This window comes from Vulpes lagopus, chromosome 13 (genome assembly GCF_018345385.1).
Source record: "Vulpes lagopus strain Blue_001 chromosome 13, ASM1834538v1, whole genome shotgun sequence".
NCBI classification, from domain to species: Eukaryota; Metazoa; Chordata; class Mammalia; order Carnivora; family Canidae; genus Vulpes; species Vulpes lagopus.
In genome coordinates, this window is record NC_054836.1 from 44,751,085 (window position 1) to 44,772,471 (window position 21,387).

General features: G+C 40.1%; 3 protein-coding genes across 11 annotated transcripts in view; 2 read left to right on the forward strand and 1 right to left on the reverse strand.

Moving 5' to 3' along the window:
* AVL9 (AVL9 cell migration associated) overlaps positions 1 to 2,236 on the forward strand; it is an 80,486-nt gene extending 78,250 nt beyond the window's left edge. For 3 of the 5 annotated variants that reach the window (XR_005983472.1, XR_005983473.1, XR_005983477.1), the window contains one exon: positions 2,107 to 2,233. The gene's annotated coding sequence lies outside the window, so the exon portion shown is untranslated. Of the gene's footprint in view, positions 1 to 2,106 lie in introns of all 5 variants that reach the window. The other 2 variants (XR_005983475.1, XR_005983476.1) reach the window with 2 other exon arrangements.
* On the reverse strand, positions 11 to 21,341 carry KBTBD2 (kelch repeat and BTB domain containing 2). 4 transcript variants are annotated; one of them, XM_041727780.1, is made up of 4 exons: positions 21,304 to 21,341; positions 9,829 to 10,332; positions 5,751 to 5,916; positions 11 to 2,748 (listed from the first exon to the last, which is right to left on the reverse strand). In XM_041727780.1, exons 2-4 carry the CDS (start codon positions 9,996 to 9,998, stop codon positions 1,213 to 1,215), a joined length of 1,872 nt encoding a protein of 623 aa, XP_041583714.1. In that variant the 5' UTR covers positions 9,999 to 10,332; positions 21,304 to 21,341; the 3' UTR covers positions 11 to 1,212. The 4 variants fall into 4 exon arrangements, with proteins under 4 accessions (XP_041583714.1, XP_041583712.1, XP_041583713.1 ...); XM_041727778.1 differs by lacking the exon at positions 21,304 to 21,341 and adding an exon at positions 20,800 to 21,274; XM_041727779.1 differs by lacking the exon at positions 21,304 to 21,341 and adding an exon at positions 20,266 to 20,492.
* LOC121474696 overlaps positions 20,241 to 21,387 on the forward strand; it is a 37,720-nt gene continuing 36,573 nt past the window's right edge. For both annotated transcript variants that reach the window (XM_041727764.1, XM_041727768.1), the window contains exon 1: positions 20,241 to 20,363. The gene's annotated coding sequence lies outside the window, so the exon portion shown is untranslated. The remainder of the gene's footprint in view (positions 20,364 to 21,387) is intronic.

Genomic DNA, 21,387 nt, shown 5'->3' on the forward strand with positions numbered 1-21,387 from the left:
AAAACAGATATTGAATATATACAATTTATTTAATAAATTAATGTCATTCAAAATACAGTGCCAGAACATTATGCAGTTGAACATGCTAGTAATGTTTGTCATGAAGCACCTGTGCTCATGTTAGATTGGCGGCGCCCCGCTACTGCTAGTGGTTCCTGGGATTAATGCCAGAGCAGCACTAGTTATCTGCTCTTCTGCACGGCTTGTGCAGAGAATTCCTGAACAGTTCACCTTTCTAATCCTAACCCCCCCACACACACACAACAGGTTAAAAAAAAAAAACAGGAAACAAAAAACACACCCTGACAGCTAATGGGTATCTATACACAATCACTCTACAGTAATGCTTGTTATTAAATTAAGATGTAATGACCTGGTTAACCCACTCTAAATCTTTAAGATGGAGAAATACAACAGCAGCAGGTAGTTATATGCATGAGCCAATGTTAAGGTAATACAGAAAGTGGAGGCATTTACTGATTAAAGCTCCACACAGACCCGCACAACGAGGGACTAGCAATTCTTATTGCAAGCCCAGCAACTTAAGTCCACACCTGGTAAATGACCAGCTGATTGGAAGACCTGTATTCTAGATAGACAAGTATAAGTTAGTGAAAAGAGTACATGCACCTAATAGTATAGTTAGACTGATCCTGCAGTCATAGCTTTCCCTGTGCAATACCATAAAGTGGAAGATCTTCCTCAACTATAGTATAGGATTTAGACATTTCTATACCAACATGGACACTAGTGTTTAAGTGCAGCTGAATTAATTACACTGAAAAAAAAAAAAAACCATATTCCAGGACTTCAGAACAGAAGCACGGGAATGAAATACATATACTAAAATAACCTCGGCACAATTTGCGATATACCACACTAGGAACAGGAAACTACTTTAATAAGTGAACTTTTTGAACTGTACATAACACAGGGCTAACAATGTTAGATAATCCAGATTCTTATGCTCTCATGATACACGTAAAAGTTTCTCAATTATTGGATACTCTATTTCATATTATGGAAGCATATCTTTCTGTAAGACTCACTGATATATATTATACTGATGCAAATATTAAGTAGGGCATAAAAATAAAATTTATCAAAGATAGATTTTTATGTACTCATATTTAGTCCTTTCATAGCCTCTCTTGTTTAGCAAAGAAAATGACAAAGCACATAAATCAGGCGTGCACTCCCAAAACTCGCCAACTATACAGGTGGTAGTGCAACCATCTCTCCATCTAGTTCAAACTCCTCAGTCCCATCCGGTGAAAAAAGGTAAGTTGGTGGCTTCCACGGAGATTCTTCAAGGCAGGATGGATAAAGTTTCCCCACAGTGCACCGAAAATCTCTCCCCAAGTCCCAGAGTACACGTTCAGATATGTGCTGCCGCAGAGACCACCGGTCAAGTTCCAGATCATACTGGTAGGTGACATATTTAGCTCTCTCATTTAAGTGGGTTTCTCGCATAAACACACACAGAGAATTTGAGATCACAACAGCTCTGACGCAGGGGTCTGAGTACCTCTTCGCAGGGATGTTGGCTGCCATTTTCCACTCGTTTTTATTCACATCATAAATCTCCACAGTTACTGAAGACCCATCTACAGTGCCAGAGGGCAGTCTTATGCCAGAATTGGTAGCAATGTGCAACCCTCCAATATAGAAAATTTTATCACCAAAAGCTGCAGCCGAAGCAAAAGATCTGCTAGTCTGTCTCATGGCCATTTCTACCCATGAATCAGACCTGGGGAAATAACAGTACATGAGGTTCAGTGTCATCACATAAATGCAGTCATGGACCACAACTGCTGCGCTCCACTGCCAAGCACAAGGCAAAGGGCTTACCATTGTCCATTCATCCTTCTCAGTATCATATCTCTCCACGGTCCTCCGATTAAGTTCTCCACCTACACTGTCTCCTCCAATTGCATAGATATAGCCTTCACAGCAAACCAAAGATGGCTTTATGCGGACAAAAAGCATCGGGGTCTTTGGAAACCAGGTATTTTGCTGTGCATCAAACCAGTAAAAGCAATTCACAGTTCTGAAGGCAGTTTGAAGTTTGCTTGTTTTACTGTGATTTGTTTTTGTGTTTTTCAGAGGAACCTGACCACCTGCTATATAGATGTCATTATCAGGAGTTACAACAGTCCCAACCTTATGCAAATCAGCGGGTGGGCTGCACAGCTTGTAAACTTTCTCTGCTTGGGGGCTGTAACAGACAGAAGAGTAAAGACTACAAGGATTTTCTGAAGATGCTTCAATGAAAATCATCATCTCCTCTTTAGTCATTCCAAGTCTTGGTTTGAAAAACTTGGGCATAGACTTATACAGACCTTGAACCACCACAGACTTGTCATTGGGCGGCAGACCTTGAAACCAGGCTCTCTGTGTTACTTCAGAAAGTGCATCGATTCTGATTTGGCTAAGAACTGAAGACAAATACTGGGATCGTGATTCTGTGTTGTATTCTAGCCACAGCATAGCAGCTTCTCGAACTGTCTCCTCCTTTTCAACATTTAAATTGTCACTACTGAGGATGTCTATCAGTAGGTCATGTGACAGCTGCATGAAAGCTTCCTGGTGATACACAGCAGTGAACTTGTGTTCTACCATTCTTTTAGCACTTTGTTTTAATTCCTCACAACTGAACAGATCAGCAAAACTCAACAATCGCACACAATTCTCTGCATTTATTTTTTTAATTAAATACTCCCGACAACGTTGTAATACATCTTCCACCTAAAATGGGAGGGGGAGAAGGTTGATAAAAACAAATTTTACTTTTATGTTAAACACAAGTATTTTTTAAAAATTTTTATTTATTATTTATGATAGTCAGAGAGAGGCAGAGACACAGGCAGAGGGAGAAGCAGGCCCCATGCACCAGGAGCCCGACGTGGGATTCAATCCAGGGTCTCCAGGATCGCACCCTGGGCCAAAGGCAGGCGCCAAACCACTGCGCCACCCAGGGATCCCAAACACAAGTATTATTAACCAGCTCCCTAAAGCTATACTTTTTATTTTTAGATACTTATGCTTGGGCAAAGAGAGAATGCCTTCCAGTAATAATAAAATTAGAAAACTATAGTTTTGTATTTCTACCTCTTGTCCAATGGCCTACTTAAGTGCTCTATTTAGGAGCTAATAGTGTAACATTAAATAAGCTCTTAAAAATAAATGGTCTTAAAGGAAAAAGTATGGAAATTTATGGATATGTTCCATACTTTTCTAGTCTTTAGAACATATGTAATGGAAGGCAGGCCCGGTGGCACAGCGGTTTAGCGCCGCCTACGGCCCGGAGTGTGATCCTGGGGGCCTGGAATCGAGTCCCACGTCGGGCTTCTTGCATGGAGCCTACTTCTCCCTCTGCCTGTGTCTGTGTCTCTGTCTCTCTCTCTCTCATGAATAAATAAATAAAATCTTAAAAATAAATAAAAAATATGTAATTGAGAAAATCAAATGGAAGCCCTGTAAAAACTAATAGTACATAAATGATTATCATTTTTTCATTATAAATTTGTTATTCTGGGGCGCCTCGGTGGCTCAGTGGTTGAGCATCTGTCTTTGGCTCAGGTTGTGATCCCAGGGTCCTAGGATTGAGTCCTACATCGGGCTCCCCACAGGGATCCTGCTTCTCCTTCTACTTGTGCCTGGCTCTCTCTGTCTCATGAATACATAAAATCTTTAAAAATGTTATCCTAGATGATTATTGATGAGTAGCTGGCATCTGGTTTTCTCAACATGGACAAGAAAGTCCTATAAAATAAAGCCATGCACAAGAGTTAAGTATCTGCCTGCCTTATCTAGAGAGGTAACCGAAGGAACAATAAATACATTTATGCGCAGTTACAAATTACCTATGTTTATTTTTTTTTAAATGCCTTTTCCGATTTTTTTATTTTTTCTTTATTTATGATAGTCACACAGAGAGAGAGAGAGAGGCAGAGACTCAGGCAGAGGGAGAAGCAGGCCCCATGCACTGGGAGCCCGATGTGGGATTCGATCCCGGGTCTCCAGGATCGCGCCCTGGGCCAAAGGCAGGCGCCAAACCGCTGCGCTACCCAGGGATCCCCAAAATTACCTATGTTTAAATGACCCACCTTAGCCATTCTGTTTCCTAGATTTGTTTTTTCTTAAAAAGGAAAAGTAGAGATCTTGGCTGAATCAGAAGTGCTACCTACTATGCTTATTCAACATCATAGTAAGCTAACTAGAAGCAGTTTATAGTGACAAGTCAGGGTGCCTAGACTGGATGCTCAGGGGCAGACAGTATTAGGCAGCTTTACTTCTCTAAGCCTGACCTTTCTCTTATATACAATGGGAGGATCCTTACCAATGATTATAATAAGGATTAGATGATATCTACATACCTGTATATCTATAAGTAAAACATATATAACCTAAATAAAAGAGTAGTATCAGGAACATAAAAGCATTTTCTGTGGCTAATAATGAAAATCATGCTGGCAGTCATCCTAGGCTTGTCAGGACAACCCAGTCCAAGAGCCAATCCTGTTTTGCCAAGTATATGCATATAGAGTTTATTAACATGGTAGGAAAAAAGTTATAAGGAACAGTGTCACTGTTTACAGTAATAAAGTACTCTGGAATCCAAATTTCTTAAAATTCCTCAATTTTTTTTGCAACTCTAAAAAATACCTACTTTTAGTTTCTGGCTTTAAAGTACTGAAAATTTAAACTATGGAAAGACAGTGCATATTGTTGGCACTTCCCCCTTTCAAGTTTGGATCTAGGTTATAAATGCCTTTAATTTTAAAGCATCAGGAAGCTACGATGGCCTCAGTTTCCCCAGAGTTGCAGATATAGTAGAATACTGCATAATTTTATAGGGAAAAAAACAGTCCAGAATAAAAGTTATATACAGCATTGGACTGAGTTCTGGTTCCCAGAATTTCACCCAGGTGTTGGTGCTCAGTGTCATCATACTCAATGCAGTATGCATTTATGAAGCATCTACTAGGTAGCATGACCTGTTCTCTCCAAATAAAACCTTTAGTCTCAAGGTTCTTCCCTCAGAGAAACTTCCAGTTTCTGAAATACAAATTATTCCAAAACAAGAGAAAGGGAGGAGGAAAATATTTTTATATTCTGTTTAAAATTGTAAATATTGAGGGAAAAACAGAGTAAAATAGTTTATCTGTAAGTGGATCAATCATCACTTTAGTTTAATAGTTCTTTAACAGCTCAAGATGGTCACACAGCTATAACATTTAATCATTTCCATAAGAATCTTCAAATTTTCTGTGAAAACCTGTACCATCAAAAATCAATACATCTCAGCCTTTAGCAAAAAAAAAAAAAAATCAAAGCGCTTAAATTTAATAAACACCTTTAAAAATTACTTTTATCTGAAATCTGAATTCTCAGGTATATTAGAATATGAAACCAGTATGAAATTTTCACCTATCTTTTCAATTCAGTTCTCTTCATAAAACTAAAGTTTACTGGCTGACAAAATCCTGTTTTTCCCTTGTTCATTATTTTTAAATTTACTTAATCTCTACACCAACATGGGGCCCAAACCCAGGATTCCGACATCAAGAGCTGCCCATGCTTCCAATTGAGCCAGCAGGCAACCCTCCTTTGTACATTTTAAGAAGAGATAACTTTCTAAAATCTGCAATAAAGTTACATAGGTATAAGACAACACTGATGATGAAACACTGTCTCCTGAAAAAAATAGACCAGTTTATGTATATAACAGAGGAGAAACTGCTTACCTGCAGGAAGCAAGCTGTTTCATAAAGCTGTTCTACAGTGCTGTCATTTATTGCCAAGTTACCCGTGTATGCATAAGCTATTATTATCTGTAAGGTGGCTGCATCCACATTCCGCAGGTGCACATGTGTCTGTTTGCTTTCACTGAGTCCACTCATGAACATGGCCCTACGTAAAGAAAGAACCAAGCTTTTAGGTTTAGTGTAAAACCAACGTAGACATAAGAAGCAAAACTAGACAACATGGATTTTTTTTTTAACATGGATGTTTATTTAGAGTATTTGCTAATGGACATATTCTAGGAAAAGCTTTTGAGGGAAAGAACCAAAAAGCATAGTTCATTGCCAAAGATATACTAAACCATTCCACTATGCCATTCTGAGTGAAAATATCAAAATTCATTTATTCTTTATATTCCTACAATGGAATACTATTGGGCAATAAAAAGGAAGTATTGATGCATACTACGACACAGATGAACCTCCAAAACATGCATAAGAAGCCAGACATAAGAGACCACATATTGTAGGATTCCATTTACAAGAAATGTCCCCCCCCAAAAAACAGAGACAGAAGAGAGATTAGTAGCTACCCAGGACTGTGGGTGAGAATGGGGAGTGACTGTAAATGGGCACAAAGGTGAGTGAAGTGTTTCAAATTACATGGTAGAGATGGTTGTGCATCTCTGTAAATATACTAAAATGCATTTAGTTATACAAAATGGGTAGATTTTGTGGTATGTAAATTATGTCTCAATAAAGCTGTTAAAATGTGTCATTTACTCACGTTTTCCTAAAACTACGCAGGGTAGTTTCCTAAAACAATGCAAATAATATTAATATTATTAGCCTAGGCCCCTCAAGGACAAGATGAGAAAAGCCATCAACATGGATAAAATAGTGAATCAGAGCAGAACATGACTGTTTTTTCAGGGGTGTAAGGGCTCATGCAGGAGACTGGAAAGCAAACTGGAAAGATGAGTGGCAGCCAGATCACAGAGGGCTTTTAAAGAGAGGAGTCTGAGCTTTTTCTTATAGTGAGGAACACTGAAGGGTTTTGTGCATGGATTTATCAGCACAATAAAATGTATTCTAGGATGAATACTCTACTGCCGGACCTCAAGGGCCAAAGGCTGGAGCCAAGAAAACAGGACTAGGAGTCTGCTGCAGTAATCTACACTGGTATAAGAACCTGCCCAGGGTGGCAGAAAGAGATAAAAAGCTATCACAACGAATCAAGCTGGTGACTTTCTGAACACAGGAAATGGAACCAAGTAGATAAGGAAATGAAGTGCCTGAAAAACTACTCCTAGCCATTAAGAGAAAAATTGTAAGGTCAAGGAAGTGCAAAGTGAAGTCAATCCTGGGAAAAGGGAGTTAAATTTTCGCTATATTTAAGGTAAGGGCAGTTGAGTCAAATGGAAATAATACCACAATCAGTTAAGCAGTTAGTATCACTGAAACTCTGGGGAAGGTCAAGCATTAATACAATAGTCACTATCTACAAAGTAACACGTGTTAAAGCTGAGTAAGTTACCTGAGGGGGACCTAAAAAACTCAAAGAAAAATGCAGCAGCAGTCCAGTACCATGCTACTTAGGACAAAAGAAGTGGCGTGTCAAAAACTGTGGAATCAATGAATGAGGAGCTCAGAACGGAGGAGCAAGGACAGCAGCTAACCTTCAGGCAGTGAAGGAGAGGAACAGTGGCACAAACAACATCAATCAAGGTGACTGATGACATCCTCCCCAAAATACAGGATGGCCATAAATAAACCCGAGCAACTCAGGGAGAACAGGAAGTGTTCTCTGAAAACATTCAAGACATGACAAGAAACCCTTTAAGAAAACTGATAAGCTACTGGCTTCACCTGTCTGACATGAGAGCATGGGAGGTAACAAAAAGAAACCTGAAAAAGAACTGTAAGAGCTCTGAGTTAACATGGAAGGTTAGGGATCAAGTGGTTTTTATGGCTCTTCCAGCAGGAGGCAGTAACTGGAAAAGAGAGAGCAAGGGGACAACTGGCTGTACAGATGACACTGAGGACAGGCTATTCTAGATTATGGTTTCTAACACCAGAATGATGGACTCCTGTGAAGGAGCTGTGCTTCCTGAAAACCAAGGACAGAAGAAGCCTAGCCAATCTGATCATGAAAGTATTAAATAGACGTTTTTAAGAAAAGAGCAAATACTGAATTACATATTAGAAAAGTATCACAGAGGAAGAGGTGCTGAGCAGTTCTCAGGTTACTGCTCTCTCATCTGGGGTCTAAATGTTACTAAGAAGTACTGTTTCAGAGGTTCTTTTGATTTCTGAGGCTCTTGATTCTTGGTAGGATATAACTGGGAATTTAAACCACAAAGCAAGGATGTATCTAAACCAAAAGGCAAAATTTGGATTGTGGGTTACAAAAGCAGCCCAGACACAGGATTTTAAAGATTTGATCCCAAAGACATACTGGACTATTCTTTCTTTCTACTTATAATTATTTCTACTTCTTAATATCTGATTTGCTTTAGGGAGAATATATTCTCTCTGAAGACCAAGGATGCTAACAAAGGGAACTGGCCAGTGATGAGGAAATAACAGTAGCCTTCAAAAATACTGTGTTGTCTTTAAGACAGCAACATTACTGAGGTGCCTGGGTGGCTCAGTCAGTTAAGTGCCCGACTCTTGATTTGGGAGGGAGCTCCACACTCAGCACGGAGTCTGCTGAAGATTCCTCTCTGCCCCTCCCCCCACTTGTGCTGGTGTGTGAGCTCACTCTCAAATAAATAAAAATCTTTAAAAAGAGAGCACAGCACTAATAAGCAGCTTTGGTACTGACTGCACCTATAACCTCAAATTTCTAACCATCTAACTAAGCCAATAGATCTGAAAAAGAAACTGACCATCAAAATCATCTGGGAAGCTTTTTAAACAAAAATTCTGAAATGCTAACACAGGCCCCCTGAATCAGAATTCCTAGGTTTGAGATCCAAGAATCTGTAGAAGCACTCGAGGATTCTGATGATCAACCAAGTTTTAGAACCACTGTTTGCAAATATGCTAGCTTTCTAAGAAAATCAATGTCTGAAATTATATGAAAAATCCACAGCTTAACTTGAAACTGCTGGCACAGCAAAGATAATTAGCATTTGGGCCTCAGCTTCTGCAATCATGAGATGTGTTACATTAAGAAATGTGACATTTCTACACCTTCATGTATGTTGACATTAAAAAATCAACATTAAACCTGTCCTTTCTAGAACTGTCACTAAAGGAGAGCAGAAATTAACTTTCACTGCTACTCTCCACTTATGACCACTAATACCTGTGGTAGGTGCACACTGGTCCACATTTACCTCATCTTTATTCACCCTGTTCCTTTTAGATATTAAGTAAAAATTCAACCTTAGGGCAGAACACAAAAGAATTTCTATGCATTGGCTTCTATTCCTCTCATGAGACATGTAATAAAGTAAAATCTATCTAAAAAGATTAAAAGTTGCAGAAGATCATAAAAATGCAAAGTTACACTTTATTTATATGCTATTACAAAATAAATCAGCTTCTAAATTCCAAGGCACAGAGAAAAATGTTATTAATTACTTAAATCTGGCAAGGAGTCTGGTAAGGCTAACAATAATCAAAAGTGAGAAAAATATTTTTGCAAAGGAAATAAAGTCCTTAACATGTCTGAATAGCAACAATGATCCTCTAAGTTATTACTTAGCCTACTTACATCTATCAACAATGACTACTCTTTTAGAAATACAGTATCTTAAAATCTCAACAGTAAATAAAAATTACTCATTTTTCTTTCTCTTTTAATCTTTTTGTCTCCCCATAACTAAAACTTTACCTGAGTTAATTTCAACAAATTTCTTATACTTAAACTTTTGTAAAAACTTCTTTCATCTGTCCTTTACTTATACATGCAAAGAAGTGACTTCACAAACACTATGCCATCAGAATAGAAAAGTTAAGCAAAACGTGAAAACGTCTATTTTTTAAGTTTAAAAGAGTTCCAATTAAAACATTAAAATAAACTAACATTCTGCATTTGAAATTGCAAAGCAAGCAAGATTAAAGTACTTACCTAAAATAAGAGCTACATGTTGCAAGAACCATCTTATGACAGGGGAATTCAGTGCCCTCAACAATTAACACTATGTCAGTAAACAACTGCTGTTCATAAAACAGTTTTAACTGTTCCAGCAAGGACACAGCATATTCAGTATTGATCTGCCTCTCGTCTTGAGTGGACATGACTGTATTCCATTAATATCTCCCGGAACAGATTGGAAAAGTCAGTCTTACTGATGGAAGGTCAAGTGAATGCTTCAGAAACAAAAAAAGGAGAAACTCTGCTTGCTGTTATCTGCAGCATTCAGAATCAAGACTGACACAGTTGCTAATGAATAGTATCTTGTTATATGCTTAGAATCACTCCTAGGTCATCCTGTGTTAATTAGGTTCTTCAGTTCTTCAACACAGTCTGCAGACGTCTTGCTCAAATTTGCAATTGCTGTGCAGCTCATGGGTTAAAGAGAATAACACACGAGGTAGATTTTGTGGTGGCATCCTATGTTCCTTGGGTCCTCTGGAGTAATTAAAAAAAAAAAAAAAAAGGTCAGTTAAGAGTAACTAGGCTAGTATATTTTTAGGATACGATGCTTAAAATGGCAGATTTAAATATAAATTATATTTATTTGAAGTTCAACTTCAGACATTGCCATAAAAATGAAACCTGAGAAAAGGAACATTTTGACGTCTATTACATTTAAAATAAAAAGACCAAAAAAATAAAAAAATAAAAAATAAAATAAATAAAATAAAAAGACCGAAAAAAATTAACATTCATAGTTTTATTTTTTTTACATTTATAGTTTTAAATTAACTTTTTGCCTTCTCTTCAAAACATAAACATCCTAGAAAATAAGCACATCAGTAAGCACATATTTTTAAAGTTATTTAAAAATTAAAGAATTTACATTACCAGCAAAGCCAAATCTCCTAGTTATTTGTTTAGTGGCAATACAGAGCTGTAATTTAAGAGGGGGGAAAAAAAAACCCTTTCTCTTGCACAGAGAAATCTCATTTTGGGGATATATCCTAAATACACTCAACAAAGGTTTTATATTTAATTTAAATTACTTAAACTACATGGTAAATAAAAAAAAAAACAAAACTACATGGTAAATAGATTCCATTAGTTTATTTCCAAAGCATAAACTATGTTTTTTAAATGTGTAGTTCAGTCCAGTAAGGGAAGTAGATGCAGTATATATCTCTTTGTATAGTGGTTCCTTCCTAAAAATCCTTTTGAGTGTAAAATTTTACCGGGGGGGGGGGGGGGGACTTTTCTAAACTAAACATGATAAAGAGACATGTGTAGGATCCTAAATGGAAGACTCCATAGTATACAAGTATGAATGCTCTCCAAGATGTGTAAATTTAATACAAACCCAATCTAAATCCTATTTGCAGAATATCTGCCTAGAAGAATGCACAGACGTTGCCAGGGTATTTGAGGGAAGGAAGGGCAAGTTTTTCCTCACAACTCTCATCAAATATTAAAATGTACTACAAATCGGGATCCCTGGGTGGCGCAGCGGTTTGGCGCCTGCCTTTGGCCCAGGGCGCGATCCTGGAGACCCGGGATCGAATCCCACATCGGGCTCCCGGTGCATGGAGCCTGCTTCTCCCTCTGCCTGTGTCTCTGCCTCTCTCTCTTTCTCTCTGTATGACTATCATAAATAAATAAAATTTAAAAAAAATTCATTAAAAATAAAATGTACTACAAATCTACAAGAAGCCCAAGTAAATACAAGAAACTGGATATAAACACTGGCATTTTAAAATTTAAGATTGGTTTAGTTCAACAAATAATGTTGGAACGGGCTAACCACTTGAGAGGAAACAAAAACCCTAGGTTTTAGTTATATTGCATACCATTCATCAAAAGAAATTCCAACTAAATTAAAATTATTTGGAAATCAGAAATTACAACATAAGGCAAAGGAATTACAAATCAAGAAAGGAGGTAAAACTCATACAGAATTACTAAATAGCTAAAAACTATCACTTCAAAAAAAATAAAAAATAAAAATTCACTTCTTTTCTAATTAGATGGTTCTTAGTTCCCATAATCAGAAAATCAAGTACTACTCACATGAAACCTATAAATAATACCATGATTGGAACCACTACCACTTTTTCTCACAAAGTATCTTCCATATGTCAAAAAGAAGATCACATTGTACTTCCTGCCAAACTATACTATTACACAAACTGCTAACTTGATATACACTGTCAAATTTCCAGCCAACTTAACTCTGAACATAACTAAAACAGGTGCAAAGGCAGAGTGAGACTTTGGGTCATTTAAGGTAATGACTTTGCTCTTCCAGATCTGAAAGTTACACTATAAATCTAAGTTCTACTACCACAACCTCTAAAGCTAATACCTAAAATCACCGGCTATTTTCACTTATCAACAATGCAAGGTCTAGTGTTAGCAAGGGTGTAGGAAAATAAGTATTCTTCTACTGGAGTGTAAGCCAATTCATACTTACATGTTCTTACTCAAAACTCCTAGGGCTAGGTATGTTCTGGAATTTAGAATTTTTCAGGTTTTATAGTGGTACTGTGGTACATACATCATGTATTATAGGACTCTCTCAAGGAGTCTGGCACAGCACTCCATAATCGAACATATTACTATCTTTGCTGTGGGAAATACGAATAGTGTGAAAATAATAATAATAATACTATAAATAGCCTCATGTTACTTCAGGTTGAGTTTTGCTAGTTTCTCTTAAAACTTGATTTCAAGAGCTTTCTGCATTTCAGAATTGCAAATGAACTATTACGGAAAGCAAAGTACCTGGCATTGTAAATGTTGAATATCTCTATCAATTCTACCCCTGGAAATTTATCTTATAGAAATGCATACATTGAGAAATTAAAAGACTCAATCCTAGCTGCAAGACCCAAATTCATCCTCATCCATATTTAAGCCAGGTGACAGGAACTGGCAGCCAGGGCCAGGATGGATTTGGATCATACTGCTAGGCCCCAGAATTCCTTGCAGACTAACTATACAGGCTCACTCTGGTCATTCCTTTAACCTAATAGTATTTTAATTTTTTGTAATGATTTGATTTTTTTGCTGTTACTTAAGACTCCATTTAATTTGTTATGTGTGGGTATTACTGGTTTTTTTTTTTTTTTAATTAATCATACCCATGAAACCATACTAAAACAAATGGTCTGCTTTTTCAAAATTACACAGTGAGCCAACTTCATGTAATCCTCATTCTGACTGCTTTAGGCATTCCTATTTCCCGCCCCTTACTTTGTAATCTAAGGTTCATTTTCTTTCTGACAAGGTAGTTTTTATTAGGATATCTTAATACTAAAACAGAAAAAGGAAGTCATTTAGATATATTTAAAGTAAATAAGTTTAATCATTTAAGCATATTTGTATCTAGTACAATTCAAAATAAAACTGTCACTTCTCTGAGAATATAGACTTCAAAATATACTAACTAAAAACGTGAAAAGGTGCAAAGTTTAAAATGATCAAACCTTCAAATGCCTGTAACATGAACATTTACTGTAAAACATTTACTGTAACTCCCAAAAACAAAACTTGAAATATCCTAAAAATATTTCATAAAGTCTGTACCGTATTACTTAGTGATTCTTCTCTCCCAAAACAAAAACATGAACATTTACTGTAAAACATTTACTGTAACTCCCAAAAACAAAACTTGAAATATCCTAAAAATATTTCATAAAGTCTGTACCATATTACTTAGTGATCTGACCTATTTTATTAATTTTCCCTTTTTAATAAATTGCAATAGATCATTCTGTGTTGTATCTAAAATTAGCTTCAAAATAAGTCACACATCCTGTTATTTGCAGAAGTTAGCACCCACAAATTCCCAGGTATCAAGGAAATCGTTTAATTTTCCATCATAAATTAACGTCTACTTAAATTTAATTCAACATATGTTTACTGAGTATTCATTAAGGGCTGGTCATTATACTCTGAAGTACACAGACTGAGAGTTGCCAACCACTGGAGCTCCAAAACACCATATACATTTATTCTTATTATACAGATTACAGCCAAAACCATGATTTAAAAATCCAGTTATTCTAGGAGTACCTGGGTGGCTCAGTGGTTAAGCATCTGCCTTTGGCTCAGGTCTTGATCCCATGGTGCTGGGATCAAGTCCTACAACAGGCTGCCCCCAGGGATCCTGCTTCTCTCTCTGCCTCTCTGGGTGTCTCTCATGAATAAATAAAGTCTTTAAATAAATAAATAAATATATACATACATACATACATACATACATACCAGTTATTCTAGACAAAAGCTAAAAGGCAGCAGCAAACAGGTAAAACAAGTTGGGTATAAGGAATGTTTCTCTTAAAATCTGTCTTGCTCTTTCATTTCCAAACTTCTGATAACACAAGAACAAGAAATTTTATTATCATTAGAAAAAGTGTAATACACGTAATATAAGCAAAGGAGTTAGTTGGCACTTGGCTCCACTAACAGTGGTTCATACTACAGAAAGAGGAAAAACTTATTGAAGACCTTTTTAAGCCTTCTGAATTCTACTAGCATATGCAATGATTTTCCAATTTAAAAACCAAACTTGGGGGATCCCTGGGTGGCGCAGCGGTTTGGCGCCTGCCTTTGGCCCAGGGCGCGATCCTGGAGACCCGGGATCGAGTCCCACGTCAGGCTCCCGGTGCATGGAGCCTGCTTCTCCCTCTGCCTGTGTCTCTGCCTCTCTCTCTCTCTGTGTGTGACTATCATAAATAAATAAAAAAAAATTAAATAAATAAATAAATAAATAAAAAATAAAAACCAAACTTTAAAAATTTTTTTTTTTTAATTTATTTATGATAGTCACACAGAGAGAGAGAGAGAGGCAGAGACACAGGCAGAGGGAGAAGCAGGCTCCATGCACCGGGAGCCTGACGTGGGACTCGATCCCGGGTCTCCAGGATCGCGCCCTGGGCCAAAGGCAGGCGCCAAACCGCTGCGCCACCCAGGGATCCCCAAAACCAAACTTTTAAAGGATATACTACTTCTCTTTTGTTTCAAAGACAAAATATTCTAAGAGGCTTTTTTGCAAGCTATAGTCTCTGTCCCAAATGCTTGACTCTGTTGTTACAGCCTCAAAGCACCAAAAGACAGTGTGTGAAAAATGGACATACTGTGTTTCAACAAAACTTATTTCCAAAACAGGCTGCAGGCCACATGCACCAATCTCTGCTTCGGACTGCTTCCTGATCAAATATTAAGAGTCTGTGATTAAAATGCATGACACAAGTTGTTTTTCCTAGAATATTTTCCCTCTAGATCACAAAAAAAAAAAAAAAAAAAAAAAAAACAAGGAAAAAACCCTACAAGCCTGAATTGCCTAAAGGTTGAATTATATACAATTCTTTTTTTTATATATATATACAATTCTTAATCTAACCTGTATATGTATATATTCCACTCTTCTTTTCAACTAAAATATTTTAACATCTATTATGTAATCAACACAACTGCTTTCCCTACCTACTGCAGGTTCAGTGGATTTTTTTTTCCAAAGATTTTATTTATTTATTCATGAGAGACAGAGACACAGGCAGAGGGAGAAGCAGGCTCCACGCAAGGAGCCCGACATGGGACTCGATCCTGGAACCCCAGAATCATGCCCTAAGCGGAAGGCAGATGCCCAACCACTGAGCCACTCATGCATCCCATTTACAGGATTTCTGAAACACTTTCTCTTTTATATACTGAGTACCCTTTATCAAGGTTAAAAACAAAAAGGACATTCTTCTACAAGATAATCTGTTGGAAAAAAAAACACAATGAGAAAATACTATAGGGTCAAAAACACAACCTATTTTCTATTTTATCAACTACAACAGTAACTACATACATTTGAAAACCACAAGATGTGTGAGAATTTTTGTGTAAAGGGATAGATTTTAAAATCTTGGATTTTAAAGCTGATCATTAGAATAATAGAACATATTCCACAATGAAAATGCCAACTAGAGCAAGAATTAAATGGGAGCTGTACAGACACCGTATAATGAAATTCTGAATCTAATAAAGTGCAATGTACTTTAACATAAAAACTATGCATATTCTAACTTCTTTTTCTAAGTTATGGGCTCAATGTTTTTTACTGAACTACTTGATGGCAGAGAATAACAGCATTAAGGTTAGAATGCCACATACAGGATGAGATTCTTTCTTCTATTCTCTAGCCACTAATTTTCTGCAAAAATTTAGGGGACAAAGTCCAACTTATTTTTAAATCTAAGGGCTACCTATGAAAATAAGAAATTTATAAATTACAATTTAAAAAAGCAAAAATTTTGGTTCTAATACAGTTTTTCTCTATTGAGTGAATTCCACCACACAAGTTTCAAAACACTGCCATTAAGTGATCAGGATTAAATCAGTCAGCAATCCAGATTAATATATACAATTCTATTTAAAAATATTAAACACCTCTTATAGGAACTTACTCCAACAGGTTTCTTCAAATAATCAGTGGGACTATAAAATAACAATACTACAGAAAAGGTGCTTAAGTCCTCAGGCTTCGAAATATGCCCCAAACTCTACAAAGAAAATCAACACAAAACAAATACTGCTAATATTCAAAATTAAATAATACTAACAAATATTTCATAGATTCTGAACACTGATATTAAAAGTACAGAACCCAAGATTAATCGGAGAAAGGCATGAAAGGCTGAAATTAAAAAAATAACTCCAAACACTCAGAGATTTCAGAGAGGCTGAAGGCAGCAGATTTTATTAGGGGGAGAGGAGGTGTCTGATTTCACTTTGATCCCACAGGTGTGTCATTTGTAGTATCCTTCCACTGAGTAGCTACAGAAACACAAATAGAAGCAAAGCAAGCTTTTCTTTTTTTTTTTTTTTTAAGATTTATTTGAGATAGAGAGCAGCAAATGAGAAGAGAGTGCACAAGCAGTGGGGAGAGGCAGAGGGAGAGAAAAGCAGGCTCTCCCACTGAGCAGGGAGCCAGATACCGGGGCTTGATCCCAAGACCCTGGAATCGTGACCTGAGCCGAAGTCAGATGCTTAACTGACTGAGCCACCCAGGTGCCCCCAAAGCAAGCTCTTCTAATGTTAACCAGGCAAAACCTGAAAGATCAAGGAAAAAATAAAGTATTAAAAAACTGCTGAACGTAAAAATGACTTTGATCAGCAATTAACTGAGCTGTATATGTTAAATGAAATAAAAAGATGGGAAAGAGGTTGCCAACTAGGACTGCACAGAAATTACATAAAGGATGAAGTAATGAGAGAGAAGAAGGGCAGCAGACTCTAGGTCATCATCTGTAGGAAGCACTTTCCAGCTGTATATTATTAACTTAGACGGTGCTGCATCTTTTAATGCTACAAATGCCCAAACAGAAGATAGAAAACTTTTCTTGGAAAGGATCCAAAGCATTCTGAATGTCAAGTTACTGCCAAAAAATTAAGACCATTAACGATGGAGCTGTGAAAGCCCAATTCCTCAACTTACCAGTTGTGTGACCTTTTTAAGTTTATTTACTTTCTGTACCACAGTATGCTAATCTGCAACATGGAAGATGAAAATAGAACTCTTCTCAATGAGTTGATTAAATGCAAATGCATTTTACAAAGATCTTAGGACAGTGCCTACCACATTACACTACTACATAAACATATGAAGTTGTATTTATTAATCCACTCAATGGCCAGGCTTTTTGTCCCACTTTCCCAACTCCTGAATCTCCATACATATATACCAGGTCCAGGCGTCCCAATTACAAGATCTCTGCACTCAAATACAATTGTCTTTTTATCCTGGGTGAAGGGGATCTTAGACACTCATTTCAAAGATTTAGGGAGTATTTTGATGGTACAAATCACAAAACAAACCAGCTCAACAAAAGCTAATCTTGATTAGCTGATGGGGGCGGGGGGGGGGGGGGGGGGGGGGGGGGAGACACGACTCAAGGAGAACCAGGAAGCACCAGTGACAAAACAAAACACTGTTCGAATCAATGAGGAGATAGGTTTCTCCGTAGGGAGGACAAAATATTGGTGCCAGCAGGTTTGCTTTCAGGTTATCAAAACCATTCTGACAGTTGAGAATGTCTGGAAAACTACTTGGTCTTTCTTTACACTGATTGTCAACCACTACACAGATGTGATCCTGGAGACCAGGGATCGAGACCCACATTGGGCTCCCTGCATGGAGCCTGCTTCTCCCTCTGCCTGTGTCTCTGCCTCTCTGTCTCCGTGTCTCTCATGAATAAATAAATAAAATCTTTAAAAAACAAAACAAAACAAAAAAAACCACCTTGCCTTTTGAAGATTTTATCAAGTTCAATAAATTTCAGTACAGCTCCCCCTACTCTAACCAAATGCAGACCTCAGGTCTATTCCTACGTTCTTCATTTACAACCACACTGAAGAGTCTACAGGGCTCCATCAAGTAAATTCAGATTACAAGTATAAGCTTCCATACTACATTACAATTAGTAAATTATTTCACTTCAAAAAAAAAATTTTAACAACAAATAATGAGACAAGACCATAAAGGAGATGCCACCTGTGACAGAATAATTCTACAAGTATAGTATGTCCTTTTATTTTGGGTGTCACTTTCCCATTTTTTCCTTTCAGCTCTGCAGTGACTTAAAGGTGGAGAAATATAAGCTAAAGCAAAACTGACCTTAATGGTCTCACTGAGATTTCATTTTCCACCAAGTCAATGATTTTTTCCAATCACAGTAACAGAAGAAAATATTTTTCACTCAAATATACTGGTGTGGTCGTTAAGGGTACAGCCAGTTAACACTGATTGTAACTACTGAAGTTTCTCAGTTTCTTCCAAAAAAGAAAAAAAAGGGGGGGGGGTAAACTGAGGAATATTTAAAACCCTGTGCCTACCATGGAAGCTACAGCATGTCACCGCTTGTCAGAGGTATGGAAGTGGAGCAAAGAAAACAAAGAATTTTAAAAGCTTTCATTAAATTACATTTTCTCCAAATCTTCAAAAATCCCTTCTTCCCACACTGAGGAAATCTAGGTACTGCACATTCCTGGCAAGGGAACCAGGAGTAATCTTCAAATATTTAAAAAATTACTTGCAATCAACCTGTCATTTCTAATACTGAGTTACTTAAGTATTACTTGCTCTATTCAAACTCCACAAAACTGAAAACGGGGAGACTGAGATATAACGAAGTTTGACATTTTCATTCATATAGCTTATGACAGCAGCACAAATCCTTTTTCCTGGTCTGTGAGAAAAACATCTCTTGTCTAAATAAATGTATAAAACCTTTTGGCTTTTCAGACTACATCCGAATTGCTAGGAACTCAACGTTCAGTGTCTGAATCTTATGAAATACCTCATCATTTCCATTAACTGAAAGAAAAAAATGTACAGAATTGTGCGGACTTAGGAACTAGGATACTGCTATTTCCATCCACCTTCTTAGAGGCCCCAAGAATAAAGAGAGCAAACAAAAAAAAGGGGGAGGAGAGTTATTGCATTAAAACTCTGCTTCCAAAACTCCGTGTTCAGGAAACAGCACTAGGTCGGGACAGTGTGAACTCTAAGGCATGCTCCACAGAAACGCCACAGTCCTGTGCAGTTTACAGACAGACCAGTTCTGGGGGATTTAGGGACCCAAACTAAAGGGGTTTCGATGAGCACTAGACCAAGGAAAGGGCAAAACGCAGCAGCAAGCTCAACGTTAGCTAGCAGCCAGGTGAGAACAGCAGAACTCCACATCGTCAAGACTAGAGAACTGGCGGGATTGACTTTTCCATTTACTTTTAGGTCGGGGGTGGGGTGGGGTGGGGGGAGAAAAAAAAATCCTTGTGAAAAAACGCTACCAAAGGTCAACCGAAATAAGTCAGTCACTCACAATGGCGAGAGAGATGAAGTCCGTGTTTCTCAAAATCGGGCAGAAAATCCACAACTCAGAGGGAAGGAGGAAAACCAACACCCACCCTGTTAATCAGTTGCCGCGACAGAAGAAAATACAATTTTGGTCAAGACCACGCTGCCGATATAGGGTTTTGTTTCGCGAGCGCGCAGGGAGCCGCACGCAGATTCCTAGGTAAACAGCACGTGACCCGCCCTCACCCTACATTTTTATAGGGCTGAGTGATGGAGAGGAAGAGGAGCACTACCTGCACACGTGCCCCTCTTAAACTTAATTCTACATTTCGGGGTCCTTTTTTTTCTTTTCTTTTCTTCCTATTTTCGCTTGAAGGGAGCGGAGCGGCGGCCGCCAACCCCCGGGCTCCGTAGGCTGACGGGGCGCGCGCGCGGGCGCGGAGGTCGGGGCGGCGGCGGCGGCGGCGGGAGCAGTCAAGCCCCGGGAGACGATCCTCCGCTTCACGGCCCGTCGGCTTCTCGGGGGAGGGGGTGGGCGAGTTCACGCGAGTCACCGATGTCGGAGTCTAAAGCCAAATACGTACCCGGCTTCCTGTCAAAGGGCGGCTTCTGCTTTCTTTTCAAAATCGTGAGACCGTAATGGGATCTCTGCTGATCCGCATCGCTCGTGCTTACTTCAGAGGTACAAGGGGGGGAAAAAACACCCCAGCGCGCCACCACAGCGCCAGGGAGGCTTCCCCGCAGCCCACCGGGTCGCGGGCACGTCAGGAGGCTTCGCTTCGGCGACGGCGGCCGCCGGTCGGGGCCAGGGCGCCGCCCGGGGGGGGGGGGGGGACCCGCGGCCGGAAACGCCCCCGCGCGCGGCGCGGCCACCGCGGCCCCACACGCCCCGCACGCCGGCCGGGCGCCGGGCTGCCGAGGGGCCGCCGCAGGGCGCGGAGGGCGGCGCCGGCGGCCCGCGCCCCTCCCCCGCCCGCGGCGGAAGCGTCTCGGGTTTGAAAGATGCCGCCGCCGCCGCCGCCCCCCGCCCGCGGAGCCACAAAGGGCCGAGCCCCCTCCCACCGCTTCCTCCGCGGGGCCCCGCGGCCCCCCCGCCCGGCGCTGGCGACGCTGCTCACCCGTGTCCGCAGGTCCCGAGGACGGGGATCCGGCGCGGCCGCGGCCCCGAGAACACTGGGCCCCGCGGGCGGGCGGGCGGCGGCGGCGGCGGCGGCGGGGGCGTGGCCCTCCCGCCTCGGCCGGGGCCGGGGTCTCGCCTCCGCCTCGTCTTCCTTCCGGCTTCCCCTCGCGCCCTCCCTCGTCGGTCCGCCCTGCGCGGGGAGCAGCGTCCTCTGCGGGCGCCGCCGCACGCTCCTCAGGGCCCGAGCCCCGCCAGACTCCTCCCCCGGGAGCCGCGCCGCCGGCCCGCGAGACGCCCGGCTCGCCGCTCCCGCCCCGCCCCGCCCCGCCCCTGCGGCGCGCGCTCGCCCCCCTCGCGGGCCCCCTGCGCGGCCAGGGGCCGGGCGCCAGCCCTCGCCGGGCCTCGGTTCCCGCCGCTCGCGTCCGCCTAGCGGCGCGAGCCGCAGTTTTGCAGTTTCCCGGGTTCTCGAGGACCCCCCCCCCCGCTCTTCTCCCGCCCTTACCCCAGCTTCCCCCGCCCTTTTCCTTTGCCGGATCCCACCGGAAAGCCAAAACAATCGGGTCCGCGCAAGCGCGAGAAAGGAAGC

Bases quoted from the DNA above. Each gene is read 5' to 3' on its own strand.
- KBTBD2 (XM_041727780.1), bottom strand. From the start codon at position 9,998: ATGTCCACTCAAGACGAGAGGCAGATCAATACTGAATATGCTGTGTCC. The intron at 5,917-9,828 runs GTAAGTACTTTA...TTCTTTACGTAG, and splicing joins ACATGTAGCTCTTATTTTAG to GGCCATGTTCATGAGTGGAC. The intron at 2,749-5,750 runs GTAAGCAGTTTC...CTCCCATTTTAG, and splicing joins AAACAGCTTGCTTCCTGCAG to GTGGAAGATGTATTACAACG.